The 15,922-nt window shown below is 38.6% G+C and overlaps 1 protein-coding gene across 7 annotated transcripts in view; it reads left to right on the forward strand.

The window, feature by feature from the left end:
- Positions 1-15,922, forward strand: part of cacnb2a (calcium channel, voltage-dependent, beta 2a) — a 52,267-nt gene that overhangs the window by 26,148 nt on the left and 10,197 nt on the right. For 3 of the 7 annotated variants that reach the window (XM_037973037.1, XM_017406656.3, XM_017406657.3), the window contains 5 exons: positions 7,534-7,653; positions 11,920-12,042; positions 12,140-12,276; positions 12,394-12,470; positions 12,697-12,830. In XM_037973037.1, coding sequence (XP_037828965.1) covers positions 7,534-7,653; positions 11,920-12,042; positions 12,140-12,276; positions 12,394-12,470; positions 12,697-12,830 — 591 coding nt within the window. Of the gene's footprint in view, positions 1-4,258; positions 5,062-7,533; positions 7,654-11,919; positions 12,043-12,139; positions 12,277-12,393; positions 12,471-12,696; positions 12,831-13,033; positions 13,054-15,922 lie in introns of those variants that run through there. The other 4 variants (XM_037973038.1, XM_017406655.3, XM_017406653.3 and 1 more) reach the window with 3 other exon arrangements.

Here is a 15,922-nt window from a genome sequence, read left to right on the forward strand (position 1 = left end):
ACCACAACAGACTCAAAGGATGAACCAAATGCAATAAATTAAGAGCTCAATAACTGGTCATATGTTGAGGGACAAGACTCTGAATATGAGATTTACTGTGTTTGAGAATAATTTCACTTATAGTTGCTACTCTAAGCTATAAATCTAGTGTTGTGTCTTATAAGAGACAACTGTAGGCATTTTGTTCCTGCCAACACGCCATGAAACACATTTTTGTTTCAGTTGCTTTGTGTCCACAAATGATGCCAAATACAACAGTCTGACAGGCATAAAATGGCATTTTTGATTCATCAAGTGGATTCCCAGAAAACTGTTCCTATTATATAACAATCCTTATATAAACATCATATTTCTATTATTTGATAAATTTATAGGAAATCAACTTTTAGGCTTAATATTCACTATTCTTATTCTCTTTTCATCTTGTCTTTTTTTAACTTCTTTTTGGTTTACAGTAAAACGATGTCTGGTCTCTAGTTGTTGTTCTCCATCATGCTTGTTCAAGTTTCTAACTATAACTATGTTTGAAGGCAGTGTTTTCATGTGATTGACAGCCTGAAAGGGACAATTCTCTTATTTAATGCCTCGGCTTATTGAGTGCTGGGTAAACACTTTCTTAAAGGCCCGTCAGTGTCACCTTGACATTCATAAAGAGGTTCCTTCTTTGTCATACAGCATATTACTCCTCCCCCTCTTTGTCACAGACGCACTGACAATCTCTTTCTCTTTTACGTTCCTGCTGACTTGAACTTTATTTCTCTGTTCTTAGTAAGTTCTTAGTAACCAGTTCTTGTAGCAGTCACACATCTCTCGCACTTGGTTGCTGTGTCTGCTGCCATTGTCTCCTTTTTGACAAAGGAGACGCTGTTTTTGTGATTTAATTGACTTTGTGTTCCATCGACTGAAGTGGCAGTGATGGACAGATGGCTGGGGGAAAGAAAAAAAAAAATCACTTTAGTTCTAGCCAGGAATGAGTCACGCCAAGTCTGAAACTGCTTGCACACTTGCTCAGCTTGCCGCAGTCAGCTCCAGTCCATCAGCCAGAGCTGTAGATGAGCAGAAATCTTCTCTCTTTAGTCATGATGTAGATCGAAAGGTACAGTATATGGTGGGCTTTTTTTTTTTTTTTAAATGATGGTTCACAGTGCATTAGAGTTAAAGTTGCTTTTAGGTGCAGTTGACAGATTGTGCAACAAACTCTTGACAGCATATAAACATTTCAAGTCTTTTCCTTCGGTTATTTCCTTGAAATGCGGGGTTTACGGTTTCTTAAGGTGTTCTGACTCATTATTGCCACTGCGGGCCTCTGGAGTTTCAATATTTTCTTTTGTATTGGTGTAAAGTTTGGTATCTGCGCCTTAAAAAGCCAGTACTGGCTGTTGGTGTTTATCTTGTAAGCATGAATGTCAGCAGTTTGATAAATCATGTTGCTGAAGTAAATGAAACCAAACAAGTGGCAGGACGGAGAAGATCAAGTGGGATTTGAGAAACTACGTCACTGGCTAAATGTGTAACCCTCTTCCACAACTTGTGCAAAACCACTGTGTCAAGAAAGCCAAAGCCACTGGGAATACTGGAAGAGAAGAGGGTTGTAGGAAGCAGAGTGGTGGGAAAGGATGAAAGAGACAGAAATTGATAAAAAGTGAAATGAAGTACAAACAGGAAGAAAGAGGGAGTGAGAGAAGACTTGAGCTGCAAGGACAAAAAGCATCAATGTGGACATGCATGGAGTTGAAAATATGTAAGAACACTTCATTGCACACAAACACAAGCTTTTTTTCTGCATGACTGCAGTTTTCTACTTTTATAGTGGACTTGTACAGAGACATAGTAGCAGTAGCTAAAAATTAAGCTTTTAGGTAGTGGACAGATTCCCTGGTGTATAACTGCTTCATCCACTATACAGTAAGTGAGTCTGGTAGGCTGCATCAGCTGACTCACTGCCTTTTCTTTCACTGTGGCTTTTACCTTTTTTGATTTGTATGTTTGATTGTAATGATCATCATCCTTTCACTCTCTGTAGAGGTCATCGTGGGGCTTGCAACGAGTACTTCTGCTAAATAAATCAATACGGATGTTGGAGACCAAAGCACCCATTGCCCTTTCAAAACCCCCTTCATCTCTCTTTCTTTGACTGCTGCATGTAGACAGCCACCTTTCACAAATATCTCTGCTTCACTGATGAAAGGCCCCAATTTGGGTCAAACCTTTCCATTTCTATACAACAAATGGTGTGCTTTTTATGCGGTGAAGCAGAGGGTGTTTCAAGTTAGCTCTGTGGGACTGCACTCAGGCACACCTGTGCGCTCAGTTTAATGCTTCGGTTTTTTTGTATTAAAATGCTCACAGTGCAGGGAACAAATTTTGTAAAAGGTGCAAGCTTCATTTCATCCCAAAGCACTAATGCCAGTCTAATTAGAGCACTAAATAAAATCTCAGTAGATTACATGATTCATATCCTGGAGATGACACTTTTTATTTAGTTTATTCTGGCAGATGCTGAGAAATTTCACCTGTTGACCTTTTGGTGAATCTACAGGTTGTGTTTTTTTTTGTTGTTGTTTTTGTTGGACAAAATTGTAGGGGTTGGGGACCAGAACAGAAAACAAAAACTGTATAAGTTTTACAACAATCAACTCTGCTGGAAAGTGAATTCTAGTCACTTTGAACAAAGCCATTGTTACTGTGCTGATTAATCCCTACTGAAGGAGCACATCTTCTCACAGATCTAATTGGCATCATTCTACTACCTGATTATTAATAGCAGGTGTTGTGTGGGTGACACTGAGCTGTCAGTGCAAACACAAAGTCAGGTCAAGAGGTCAGTTGTGTCGGGCTGCCCGAGGCTCGTCCTGCCGCTGTGAGTTTGTGTCAGTACTGTCAGCAGAGTTCAGCCTTCACAGCTCCACGTTTGGACCATCTGTGTCCTGCCCTGAGACTTCTGGAGGCTACTGTCAACACACCGTATCAGAACATATGTGACCATTGCAAAACACCCTGGATTTCTTTTTGAAGCTGTTCATGTAAGGTGTAGTAATGTTACAAAATTTCACACCAACTCTGTTTAGCTCCAGTTGTGACCATCATATGGCTTTCTCAGTATTTTAATTTTCTCTTGTCTGCCATTCCCATTCATCTTCTATCAAAACATAATTTACCTTCTGCAGCTTCCTTCCTTATTAGGGTAATTGGCTTTAATGAGCTAAAATCACATTATTCTTCTCTTGCCTTTTTCATGCTAGGACATGTCTTTAGGAACATGTCTTGATAAGATCTTGACTGAAATAGTCTTGTCATTGAGAGCCTATTTTTATCAGAACTGATTAGCAACAAGACATTTGCAACATGTCAGCTGTGATGGGAAAAAAACAACTCTCTGAATAATCCTGCAGCAGTGTTTAGCTTCATGCACAGTTTTCTTTAAAGCTGCAATTATTCTCTGTTTTGTCCAGTTGGGTTTTAAAGGTTTTTACTACAGAAAAAAACTTTCTGACAAAAGACTAAAACGAAGTACCTGGAAAAAAATGTATTTCAGACTACTTCTGTCTGTATTTTACATATTTTTAGGAAACCTCCTTTGTTCTTGCTTGGTATTTTTATAAATAGTAATATCCAAAATATTCTTTGAGGAGTGTGACTCCTTTGTCATGGGATGAAGTCATGAGATGACAAGTTGCATAACAACTTGATTTAGTTTAGTTTTATGCACAAATGTGAAACAAATGTGGCTTCTGTTATCTCTAACTTGATTTAGCATTTTTATTAGTTTAAAAACTAGATTTTTGTAATCCACATCTCAGGATGTCCCAAGGTTGTCTAGTTACTGTCTCTGTATAATAATAAGACTTTTTATGCAATGTATTTTAAAGTGCAGTGTTTCCCTTTACATTTCCACAAACATAACTGTAGAAAATGTCTCCAGTCATCCAGATGGTAGAATTTATAAAGAAAGAAACAAAACGAAATAAGTAAGATTTAACACAAGAACAGAGATCACAGTAATATTAAATCCAGGTTACATTTTTGATGTTTTATAGGCAACAATTTGCAAACAGCTGAGATCAATAGCAGGGTGACTGTTTGGTGTCTGCTATGGAAAAAGCCACGGTTCTGTTGACGTATGAACACCTTATTTAGCTCACACACTGTCCAGAAATGATCACCGCAGAGACGAAATGAGCAGATGGACAGACAGTGAGGGGCATCTAAAGAAAAAAAAAAGAGAGGGAGAGAGAGGAGTGACCAAGGAGAGGGATAGAGACAGAAAAGCAGAATCGCTGAAGTATCACGGAGCAGCTTGTGAAAAGGAGTAAGGTGAAAAGACGCACTGACAGGCTCAGACACAGAGTGAGAAAAAGAGAGCTTGCAGCAGCGGCTTCATCATCATGAGGAGAAGAGTCGGTCACATGCAGCCACGCTGGGACTCTCGCGGATGAAAGGCTACACATCGCTTTCAGAGGGAGCCACCAAGGCAGGAGGAGGACATCAAGGCTGGAGTGGAAGCTTGATGGAGGGGACGAGAAGCATCACAGCCACCTGACTCATCCTGGGAGTCAGTCTCAGCACCTGCAGCGCCAGACTGAGCATTCTAGCTATCAAGGAGACCAAGGCAGACGAGAGAAGAGAGCTGCTGAGATTATGCGCGGGGCAGTGAGCTCCGGTGTATTCCCCATCTTTGGCGATAGCAGCAGCAGCAGCAGGGGGAGTTGGAGCTTTGGGTCTCCTGACAGCAGCCGATCCAACTGGAGCTGCAGCAAATCAAGGAGCTCTGACTCCAAAGCTATTTATTCACCCAGAGATGAAGGTAGCATTTACAGCCTCGGTGTAAGAGGAACCAGCTGTCAATGTAGCCACAGTGTTGAATGTACCTGTAGCCAAAGCAGTGACAGCTGCAGCGCTGGTGCAAAGGTGACCACAGCAGTGCACTTCAGTGTAGTTGTAGTAGTAGCAGGGGGAGCAGTGGCTCAGGACACTGAATGACCAGTGTGGCTGATGAAGGCCACCTGGATACGCTTGCTGAAACGAGCCAAAGGAGGTCAAGTCAAGAGCTCCGATGCCTGTGTAAGGAGATTTTCTGGTGTTTATATCATTAAAGTTAGTGTGCATGCGCTTATGTTTTATGCATTAAGCCTGTGTTTCTTCGCGCATCCATCATCAGTCCATACTGCTGGGGTCAGTTTGGCACAGTTATGTATTACCCAGTGATGATAAGCTGTGTGTGTTGTAATCAGTTATGGCTGTCAGATTCTGGGCAGAGATCCATATCACCTCCGCCTGACCCACTGGGACGGCGGTCTCGATCACGACTCGTGTTTAAAGGTGACATGATGGAAAAGTCATAGCAGGCCAGGTATGCTTACCTGCCTCATTCAAGGCCAAATATAATTCATGGGACAGAGGCTAATGTGCAGTAGACTTCATCTCATTTATATCCTCTTACGGAAGTGCTGCATATTAACCTTGTAGCTTTTGAAATGTGGCCGATCACCGAGACAAGTGTTGAATGTTGATCACTGATGCAAAAGAGGGAGGGATTTTCATGATTATGATGACATGAAAAACATAACCTGGTTAAGTAATGAGCTTGATTACTGTTTTTTCCATCAATCTTAAGCTCAAAGTGAGAACAAGGAGAGACATTCAAGCGATTGATGAGCAGCAACGCTTTCTGTAAGATGGAGGACATAAATATGACCCAGACTGTATGGTTTATGACAACAACAGTTGTGTTGTCCTTTTTCATAAGTCAAGTAGTACGAGTGGAGAAGAGAAAGCTGTATGATCTTCCTTTGAATGTGATGGCTTGGTAATTCTAATCAGGCACAGAGTGAGGGAGGCTATTTTTAACTCAGACAGCAGAGTGTAATGGTGCAGTGAGATGAATGAAAGACCTTGTGTTTGTAGCCTAGTAGCAGGCAGGTATGGATAAGAAACACACCGACTCCGAGAGATAAAAGAAAAACCGCTTTCACTTTCAGCCCTCGATTACTGTCTTATGTAAACTGCTGTGTGCTGCAGGGGTGTTCCTCACCTACAAATACTTTTAATTCCAACTTTTGTTTTAGAAAATTATTCAAGCATCGTTCACTGTTTATAAAAGCCATAAAAACAGAATTTTTTTAATTAAATCAAATTTTAGCCACTAGGCTCAAACAACTGTTGATTTAATTAATTTTGATGGTGAATTCAAGGAACACTGAACACTACAATCGGGATGAAATCGAACTGGAAACCAAGAAACGACTTATGGCTGAAGTTCAACCACATCATTGTATTTTCTAACTAATAATTAATAAATTTAATCACACATTGTATTTACTATGTTTGCTTTTGTACATAATTAAAGTAGTCATACTCTGAATTTAATAGCATAGAATCAAATTTATACTGTTTCCCTATTTCAAACGTTGTCTTATTTTCATATAAATGAGGGACTGTATGTTGCAGTAAAATATTTAGTGTATTGAGTGATAGTATGAGTATCCAGAAATAGCTCAGGGTTCAGGAGGTTAAACAGTATTTTGTTTTGCTTATACTGCTTGTTTTCTACTCATTTTCTTTATTTTTGTCTTGATGTTTAAAACAAAATTGCTTTTCTGCAATTTGTAGCTCCCTAAGCCATTTTATTAATGGATAATGCAGCTTTTATCCACTTTTAAAAACAATAAATATTTCTATCACTACATTATTGTGGTTTCTGCACACCCTTCTTCTGCTGATGAATTTTGATGAGCATTTATTGACACGGACTGACAGATAAACACCACAACATCCTTGTGGGCACATTTCAGTGTGAGCCACTAGAGACATGAGGATTAAATAAGCTTGGGGCGATGGTTTTGTTGGATCTGAATCGATTATGTGGCAGTCAGGAGAGCTAATAGCACTGTTCTAAAACTAAAGTGGTTTAAATGAACAGAAAATGCAATTACACTGTTGATTACATGGTGTTTGTGACTGAAAACTGTCAGCTGAAAATGTCAAACTTGTGACAGTTGTAGTTCTTTGACGTGAAAAAAAGGCCTCCTTTTAATTAATTGTACTTTTTAAAGCTTTACTAGCAGTAATCATATTTTTATTTGTAGATTGGATTCTGTATGTTTATTATTTAATCTGTAAAAACTACGTGAGGTAGACTGGGGTCTGGTTTTCCTTAATATTTGTCCATGTTTGTCACAGAAGGCCCAGCTAAGGATAGACAAAGAGCTGCCAGTGATGTGTTGACATGAAATGACAGTTTCTGTCCTCTGGCAGTCTTTTTTCAAACAGGAGAACGTGTTCGTGATTTTTGTTAGATTCAATGAACATTTGTGATTTGCATCAATGAACTTAATACCAGAATGATCATTTCATTCACAACAACTTTTGAGCTTATTATTTAATAACTATTACATTTTAACAGAAGTCTGTATGAAAAGGTGTTTGCACATTTGCAGCTTTCTCAAATTTCAACATTTCTTTCAGCATTTCTTGGCCGTGGACTTGGATTTTAGTTTTGCTGTCACTGACATGTTGCTGTCTGTGTCTCCACAGGGTTCGGCCGACTCCTACACCAGCCGTCCATCAGACTCCGATGTATCCCTTGAGGAGGATAAGGAGGCAGCGCGCAGAGAGGCAGAGCGACAGGCTCAGGCACAGCTTGACAAGGCCAAGGTTTGTATCTTTAACCCAGAAACACTGTGGTCACTTTGACCTGTTCATCTACCATCGATACATTTGCATTAAAAGGTGTGGGCCAAAAGCTTTTTTGATCTTAGACATATGGGTGTGGTGAGAAATTAGTAAATTTGAAATGTACTGAAAGAAATGCATTATGTTAGGAAAGGACCCTACAAGTATAGAAATACAAATGTGCATTTGTTCAGACTAAAATTGTTTTATTTTGCTCAAATAAGTGATGGCAGGCCTTAGTCAAACTGTAATGTAAACTTTACACTGGTCTGTTTGTTGTTAAAAACTTGATTCCACTTCCTTTTTGGTTTCTTTCAACAGAATAATAGATTTTTTTTCCTCTTATTTCATACTGGCAAATATCATCATTCTCAAGTCACAGACTCTTTAGATGTTCTTTCATGGATTTACAGATGTTGCTGCTGGGCTGACAATAAGAGAAACAGGATATTAGAGTTGATTTCAGCTGGTTACATGAAGGAGGGCTTCTGGTGGCGGCTGATGTTAAAGGTTAGGGGCCTCAGAGGGCTCAGCGTCACTGTTTATCAGAACTAAGCCTGGCCTGCCCTGCTCTGCTCTTGGCCACAATTAGCAGCACATAAACAAATACACACATGACAGAACAGACTTGCCTTTGCGCGACAGGAATTGCAATCAGAGCCCATTTCCACAGAATCGCTCAAACCACTGGCACGGCTAAGATTTACGTCTTTGATCTGTGAAATAATCCTGAATGCATTCTGTTCTCTTCCTGCATTCCAGCTCAGCGGATAGCTCGCAGTAAAATATTTTTCATGTTATTTTGAGGAAGTGTCTGAAAAATGGTTTTATTGTTTTTCTTTGTGTGTTTAGTGTCTGTAACAGATAGTTGGTTCATTAGACATGAGCCTTAAGCTTTTCCATCCATTCACACAGACGTCTTCCTCCTGCACTGTCTCAGAGTAGCTCATAGCTGGCAAAGATGGATCATTCCTGCAGATCTATGTTGTTGTTTTCCCAAGTCACCCTCTCTTGCACACTAATTAAAAAGATAAGTTGACTTTATAGATAACCTGGCATAGATCACCCCTGCTGGCATTTTACATGACAGACGACTAGTACAAAATAGCTTCTGGTGGTCTGGCCACCAGAAAGAGAGCAGGCTGGGGTCACAGGAAGTGCAGACTTTGAGTTTTTATGTGCAGTAAGTCACTGTCACTTTTCTTAAAAAACGAATACAGTTCATATGCATTCTGGGAAGTGTTTGTATCTTTATTTCTATTTTTTTATGTATAAAACAGTCTCCACGGATGTTACACATCAAAATCACTCAATGAGAAGCTTTCAAGTTAGCTATACCTGTAACTTAAAGTGTAGGATTGTGTAAAAAACAGGTTTGTAAAAAAATGTTTCATGTGTTGTAAAATAACATTTAAAATGCTGTTTGCATCAAAGTTTAGCATAGGCAATTTTGACATCAACTGTACCCCAGCAGGGCAGCTTGGGTGTCACAAAAAAAGAGTTTAGGAATGTCTCAAAGAACAAGGAATAAATCTTAAGATGTCATGTAAAATAAAAACTAACCAATGGAGTTTCTCACTTTTTTTTCTCTCTTTTTTATTATTTTCTTATTTAAGAAGGTTTACACCCACATCAACAAAAAGATGCAGGATCTTTTTTTTTAACTTTCTAAGTAAATACATATTAGAGAGCAAATTAATAAAAAAATATGTGATTTTTGGAAACAACATGAAATCTCTCACAAGACAAATGAAGAGTGAACAACTGGCAGCTGGAGCGGCTTGGTCAATATACTCAACCAACCTTGGATAATTATAGAACAATTTTTTCCCATTATGAATTAATAAAAGGTATTATGGTGCCATATAAAAAGAGATGGTGCAGGCTCCGAGTACAGCCTGAGGCCAGTTCACAGTACTGTGAAGAATTAATTTCAAATCGATCCGTAACATTCAAGGTGAAACAATGTTGGGATGTTGATATATAGTGCGAGGTCTTGCGTGTGTGTGCTGCTGCTGCTGAAGAGGTTGTGGCATGTTACATGGTAAATTAGCACCAGCAGAAACATGTGTTCACTCAGTATAAGAGCAGAAGACTGGAAGGTATTAGCTTATGAAATTTACACAATCAGATGTGATATTGTTTATTGGTTTTCCTGTCTCTCATTCTTGGTCTGCTTACATAAACAGTATGGCGTTAATGAGGAGAAGAACAGGAACTGTACAGAGGTGTACGGGTGCTGTTGTGTTTAAACCTCCCAGTCATTAGGGATATTTAGTGGCATACCGAGACATCCACGTACAATGGCTGTACGTCATAAGAAAACCAAGCTGAACATATCTGAGATAACTGAGTCAGCACACAGTTTATAAATTTATAATGGACTTCATACCTTCATGCAGGACTGTGACTCTGTGTGTGCAAAGGACTTTCTGTCCTCTGTGTCCCAGCTTTGCACACACAAGGTTGGATGTTTACCTCACTGTAACTGTCACACTCGCATACACCAACTTAAAACTATCACTCTGCTATTTATATTTCTGGCTGGGTTACTGTTATTTATTTTTCTTTTTTCTTTTATTTTTCCTGTTATATATTAGTTGTCTTTATCATCTAAAACCTGCTTTATAGGCCTTCTTGAAATACTTTTGCAATTCTGAGCTTTGAGAATTATGGCCTGTTTGAAATAATGCAGCAGGAAAAGTGCAAAACTCCGAGACATTTTATCAGATGTTGAATCTGTAGCCACACGATAAATGTCTCGGTGACTGAAAGTAGAAGATGTTACAAAGATTCTGTTAAACTCATTTGTTCACCTCATGAATAAGTGCAGTATTGGCTTTCCTTTGAGCTTTATTGTTCCTATATGTTAATGATCTAGTCTAAAACTCCTGTTAGCTCATTGTTTTAACTTATTTTAGGTGTATTTTGTTCTTTAGGATGTAACTTGTACTTGAGGTGACCAGTAGGCTAAACCAACTTTCACAATAGTTATTATGGGCCTTGAGCTTGTTTTTATCTATCCACACATGGTCAGAACATCAGTTATTACAGCTTTAAAAACATAGCACAACAAACACTTTGTTCTATCGCTAAATCAGGGAAGGATGTGGATAAATATCTCGCCTCTTACATTTCTCATGCAGTTATGACACAGGCCTAACACTATTTTGTTTTTTGGTTGCTTAGAGAAAATCAGATTGTGGTCCTGCTAGGATAAAATCACTACAGCGGGCCAGATTTGAGTGCACTTTGAAAGCATTTCTCTAACTCTGTGTGCAGTCCAACTGAATTACAGCATCAAAGCTCTGAGCTGGTGGGCTCACTTTGGCATCAAGCTGAATATTATACACCATTTCCATCAACTTGCTCTCTTTTATCTGCAGGTAAATATTTAGCATGTGAGTTTACGCCAGGGGATTATTTTAAGCTGCATCCTTGTGCATTCATTTTGGCTTTTCGGTTGACTTCTATCATGCTTGTCACTCTATCCCAGTCTGAGCAAATGTAATCCGGTTGAGGGCAAGACCGCGTGGCCAACTGTTGCAGCCGCTACCGCCAGGCCGGCTCCAAGATTATGTCCAGAAGAATTTTATGTAATTCTTCCAGGAATGCATGCCTTCAACATTTTTGCTCTGCGAAATGTTCAGAAACTGGCTTCCTTGTTGGTGTAGCTGTATTGAAGTTGATAAATTGTCGGCGTTTACACAAAGCCTTCAGCGGTGAAAGGTGGTTATCTCAAACACCACAAGATTACAGAGGATATTTCATTAGATTTTGCTTTATTCTAATGATTATGTGTCCAAAAAGGGAAGGCCAGCTGTTATTAGACAGGAAGGTCAGTATTGATTCTGCCATTGTAAAGTTTGTTGGATTGATTTATGAACCATTTACACCAGTGCTGTTTGCGCAGCTTGTTCTGTTCTACTAAAGGTGTTGAAGCAGGGATTTCTGGTATATTGAGCCTGAATCCTAACAAAAGTTAAACAGGTAGCAGAAACACAATGCAAAAAGCAAGACATTTTTTGGAGAGAAGCCTGAGTCTGCATGAATCTCACAAGTTTTTTTTACATCTTGGACAAAAATGAGGCTCACAGCTCACCAGAAGTGAACAAAAAGATCAAATATTTGACAATTTGGTCATGTCTTTCCTGTTAACCTGAAGCTACAGTGCTTTTTTCCTGTTGTTTAAAGCTTCTCTGAGATCTGACACTTGTGTTTGTCTGTCTGCTTTGTGCCTTCTGGTAGACCAAACCAGTTGCATTTGCTGTTCGCACAAATGTCAGCTACAGCCCAAGTCATGACGATGATGTCCCCGTGCCAGGGATGGCCATCTCCTTTGAAACTAAAGACTTCCTTCACGTCAAAGAGGCGAGTGACTCTTTTTTTCCATGACGTGTTGATATTCACAGTAGGGATGCTAATAAGACTGATGCTCAGCATAGCTGTCGTGTGTTATGTTGTGCAGAAATTTAACAACGACTGGTGGATAGGACGCCTGGTGAAAGAAGGCTGTGAAATTGGCTTCATTCCCAGTCCAGTTAAGCTCGAAAACACTCGCATCCTCCAGGAGCAGAGAGCCAAGCAGGGCAAGTTTTACTCCAGGTAAGAGGAACGGTCGGCAATTAGGTTGTTTTTGTCTTGACTTTCAGTTCATTTGATAATAATTTGGTTCTCACTTGAGTCTTGTTTAGCTCACATCACAAAAATCTGCCGTTTCAGTAAATTGGGAGCAAACTCATCATCTAGTTTAGGTGAAGTGGTTCCTAACTCAAGGAAATCTACTCCTCCTTCATCTGGTGAGTAGCAGTGTTAAAAAATAAATTGTCCTCAATAGATTTATTGGTCTTTTAAACCAACATTTACCAACTGAAATCACTATAACGGTTATTTAAATAGATGTTATTTGTGGCGTAATTGTATTTTTCAGTGTAATTCTTTGAAGTATCTGTGCTGGAACTGATGTGAAACATCTCCCATCACCAGCCTGTCTCTTTTTGATGTTATTCTTGTCTGTGTGGGTAGCTGTTGACATAGACGCCACAGGTTTAGACCCAGAGGAAAATGAGCTCCACGTCAACCTGCGCTCCCCTAAAGCCAGTCCAAATACTGTTATATCACCCCTAGCAAAAGAGAAACGAATGCCCTTTTTTAAGAAGGTAAAATCTTGACCACCTCACCCCTTCTCTGCTTCTCTGTCCGCCGGCACGGCTCTGTCTAAAATGCCTGCGGCTGCTCGACCTCACTCAGCGCCCGTCCTGTTTGTCAACACTATTGTCCTTGTCCCCCCGAAGCACACACTGCTATTAGCATGCACGCCTGTTCTGAACCTCTTTCTCTTTCCTTCTCCGTCCCACCACAGCTAAGCAGAAGCAGAAGTCGGTAAGTTTCGGAGTACAGCAACTCAGCGGGGTCTGGACTGAGCTGTTCAAACTCTACATTTCCCCAACAAGAGATTTCACCTCTGTTCACCCCGCTCACCGTTCCTGCTAACCTCTGTGTTGCTGTTTCTATGAGATCTACGAACGCTGACTCAGTGGGATCTAGTCTCTGTATATTTAATTATTTCATTGTCAAGATTTGGTTATTGACAGGAATACTACTCTCATTTTTAATTCTTGTATGTTATAGCAAGAAAAAAACTACTCTGAACTCAAACTAGAAAAGAGAGAACAGCTTATATTCAGAAATTATTGGAAATAATCTTGTGAATATAAGCATTAATTAATCCTTTTGTTTTAATTTACTGATTTTATTGTTTCTAAAAGTTGAATTTGAATTGAAATTTTACCTAGGTGTGAAACTAGTCTAACATTTTAGTAAAACAATATTAGATTTTGTTGTGTGAAAATTGCTCTTTGTGCCAATACTGCCCAGTAAAAAAAAAAACATAAATAAGAAAAATAAGCTTAATATTAGTGAAGCTGCCAAATCCAACATTGCTTAGTTCAATAATTAGTTATGTAAAATGAGGGTAAAGTAAGTAAAATAAGAAAAAATAACATTGAAAGAAAAATGCTTTTTTAAAAGCCATACTAATTTCTGCAAAATATTGTGTTGTGATATGTTTTTTAGCTTGTTAACCTTTATATTGTTTGAATTAATTAAGAATAAAATATTTCAAAAACTGAATATTTAAAGTTTTTACTGTCACCCTTACAGCCAAGACATGATTTGTCACATCTTTTTACACCCAAGTTTCTTTTTTTATGGCTAAATTAATGAAATTGAGAAGACTCTTGAGTTTTAAACCATTATATTGAGACAAAAGTGAAGAAGATGATGTTAAAGAAACTTTTTATCTAAAACTCTGCAAAAATGTGAGCCTAAATGGCTGACTATGAAACAGTCTAGTTTATACACAGTAACTCATGACTAACAGTAAATGTTGCTTTCTGTTTGACATCAATAGAATTTTAACAATCAGATGGAAAACATTTAAACATTTGGATTAAAAAAATATTGCAGATATATACAGAATAGTTCAGGCATGCACAGTTTGACATCAAACCTTGTTTCAGATGGTTATTAAGACATGAATAAGATTAACTAGATCGGCCAGAAGTATTTGAACAGAATCAGACTGTTCAATAATAGCTCAGTTCAAAGCCTGCAGCAGTGTGCATCAGTTCCCACAGCGTCCCCGGGGAAGCTCGGTGACGACAGCAAATGGTAGAAAATGTTTGGAAGTGGGTTGATGAGTAAGAGGGGCTGATGGACTACAAGAAATAAGTCATAATAAACCCGCTGAAGCACTTATCGAAAAGACAAAACAAACCGAGCAAGTAAAGCGTGACAGAAAATGACTTCAGAGCTGCCTGGCCTCCAAGTTTCAGCTTAGATCATGAATTTTTTTTGCTTTTTGTAAAATAAAGACCCTAAATGTCCCTTTAATGTTCTGACGTGTCTGCACATCCTTCAAACAAGCTGCTTAGTTGGACGCCTCAGACACAGAGCGGTGTCAGATTCACGGCCTGTCAAATTAAGACAAAAAAAAGCCCAGAAATTAAAAGGTAAAATAATAAAGTTGATATATAATTTTATTCTATCTCTAATCACTAAAATGACATTAAAATATGCATACAGATTTCTTTTTTTATACTTAATTTCTCTATTTTTTTTTAAAGTGTTACAGCTTTATTTATGTATTTAAATACATGGATACAATGATTACTGAACAATATCTGCTCACTGCCTGAGAGTATAAAAATGTGCTGCTTGTTAAGTTCTACTTCTGTCCTGACTGGTTCTTTTCGTACCCACAGAAATACGGTGACCAAAGCTGCAAAATTATAGCTTGTTGAAAAAATGAATTAACCTAAAGTCATAAAAATGATTGGGTTCTGTTTGTGCATTAAGTAAAATGAAACCATGACTTACTGTAACTTTAGAAACTCCAAAAGGAAAGATGTTTATCACACTTATAAACAAGAACAATGACCACAAAACTCAACATGGACTTTAAGCCATGATATATAAAATAATCCTACATTAAATTCTGCAGAATTGCAGTAGCATATATTGTACATTTTACTATTTTTAGAATAAGGGAGACAGGAAGACCCAGCTTGTTGATTTTTAACAATTACAAAAGCAATATCAAGCAGAACATCCCAGGGATGAGACCGATCCAAGTAACAGAATCTGTCAGAGTGCTCATTTAAACCAAGTGCATGAGTAAAACATAGGAAGTGAAGAGATCTCGCTGTCTTTCCACAGCAAAAATGTTTGTAAATAAAGTTCAACATTTTAGAAAGTTACAAAAATCAAGTCATAGCACCCATCTCCTAAATGAGCTGAAAATGGCTAAAATAGCACAAAGGAGGGAAAAGTAATTGGATTGCAAAAAAAAAAACATATGGAAAAGAAACACCACACAGGAGAACAATGGTGTGAATGCTGAATCAGAATTACTTCAATAAATGGATAATGAACTGAGCCACTTTACTAAATATAGTCAGTATCTGCACTGATACTGCTCTGGCGTCGGTAATATATCAACATGCTGATCTAAAACTCCGGCTGCTCCTTGAACTGAGCTCCCACTCTGACAGCAGCCAGCATGTCTTTCTGTCCTGAAGTTTTTTTACCTCCAGTCTCCGTGGACCTCTTGTCTCTTTCTCCTCTCTGAATAACATTTCCTATGATTTGGGTTCATATTTTTGCTGTTGTTGTTCCGTGCTCAGTGACATCAGGACCATGAGACGAGGGAAGTGATCAGTCATAAATCAGATTATATTAAGTACCTTTT

This window comes from Kryptolebias marmoratus, linkage group LG21, assembly GCF_001649575.2.
Source record: "Kryptolebias marmoratus isolate JLee-2015 linkage group LG21, ASM164957v2, whole genome shotgun sequence".
NCBI lineage: Eukaryota > Metazoa > Chordata > Actinopteri > Cyprinodontiformes > Rivulidae > Kryptolebias > Kryptolebias marmoratus.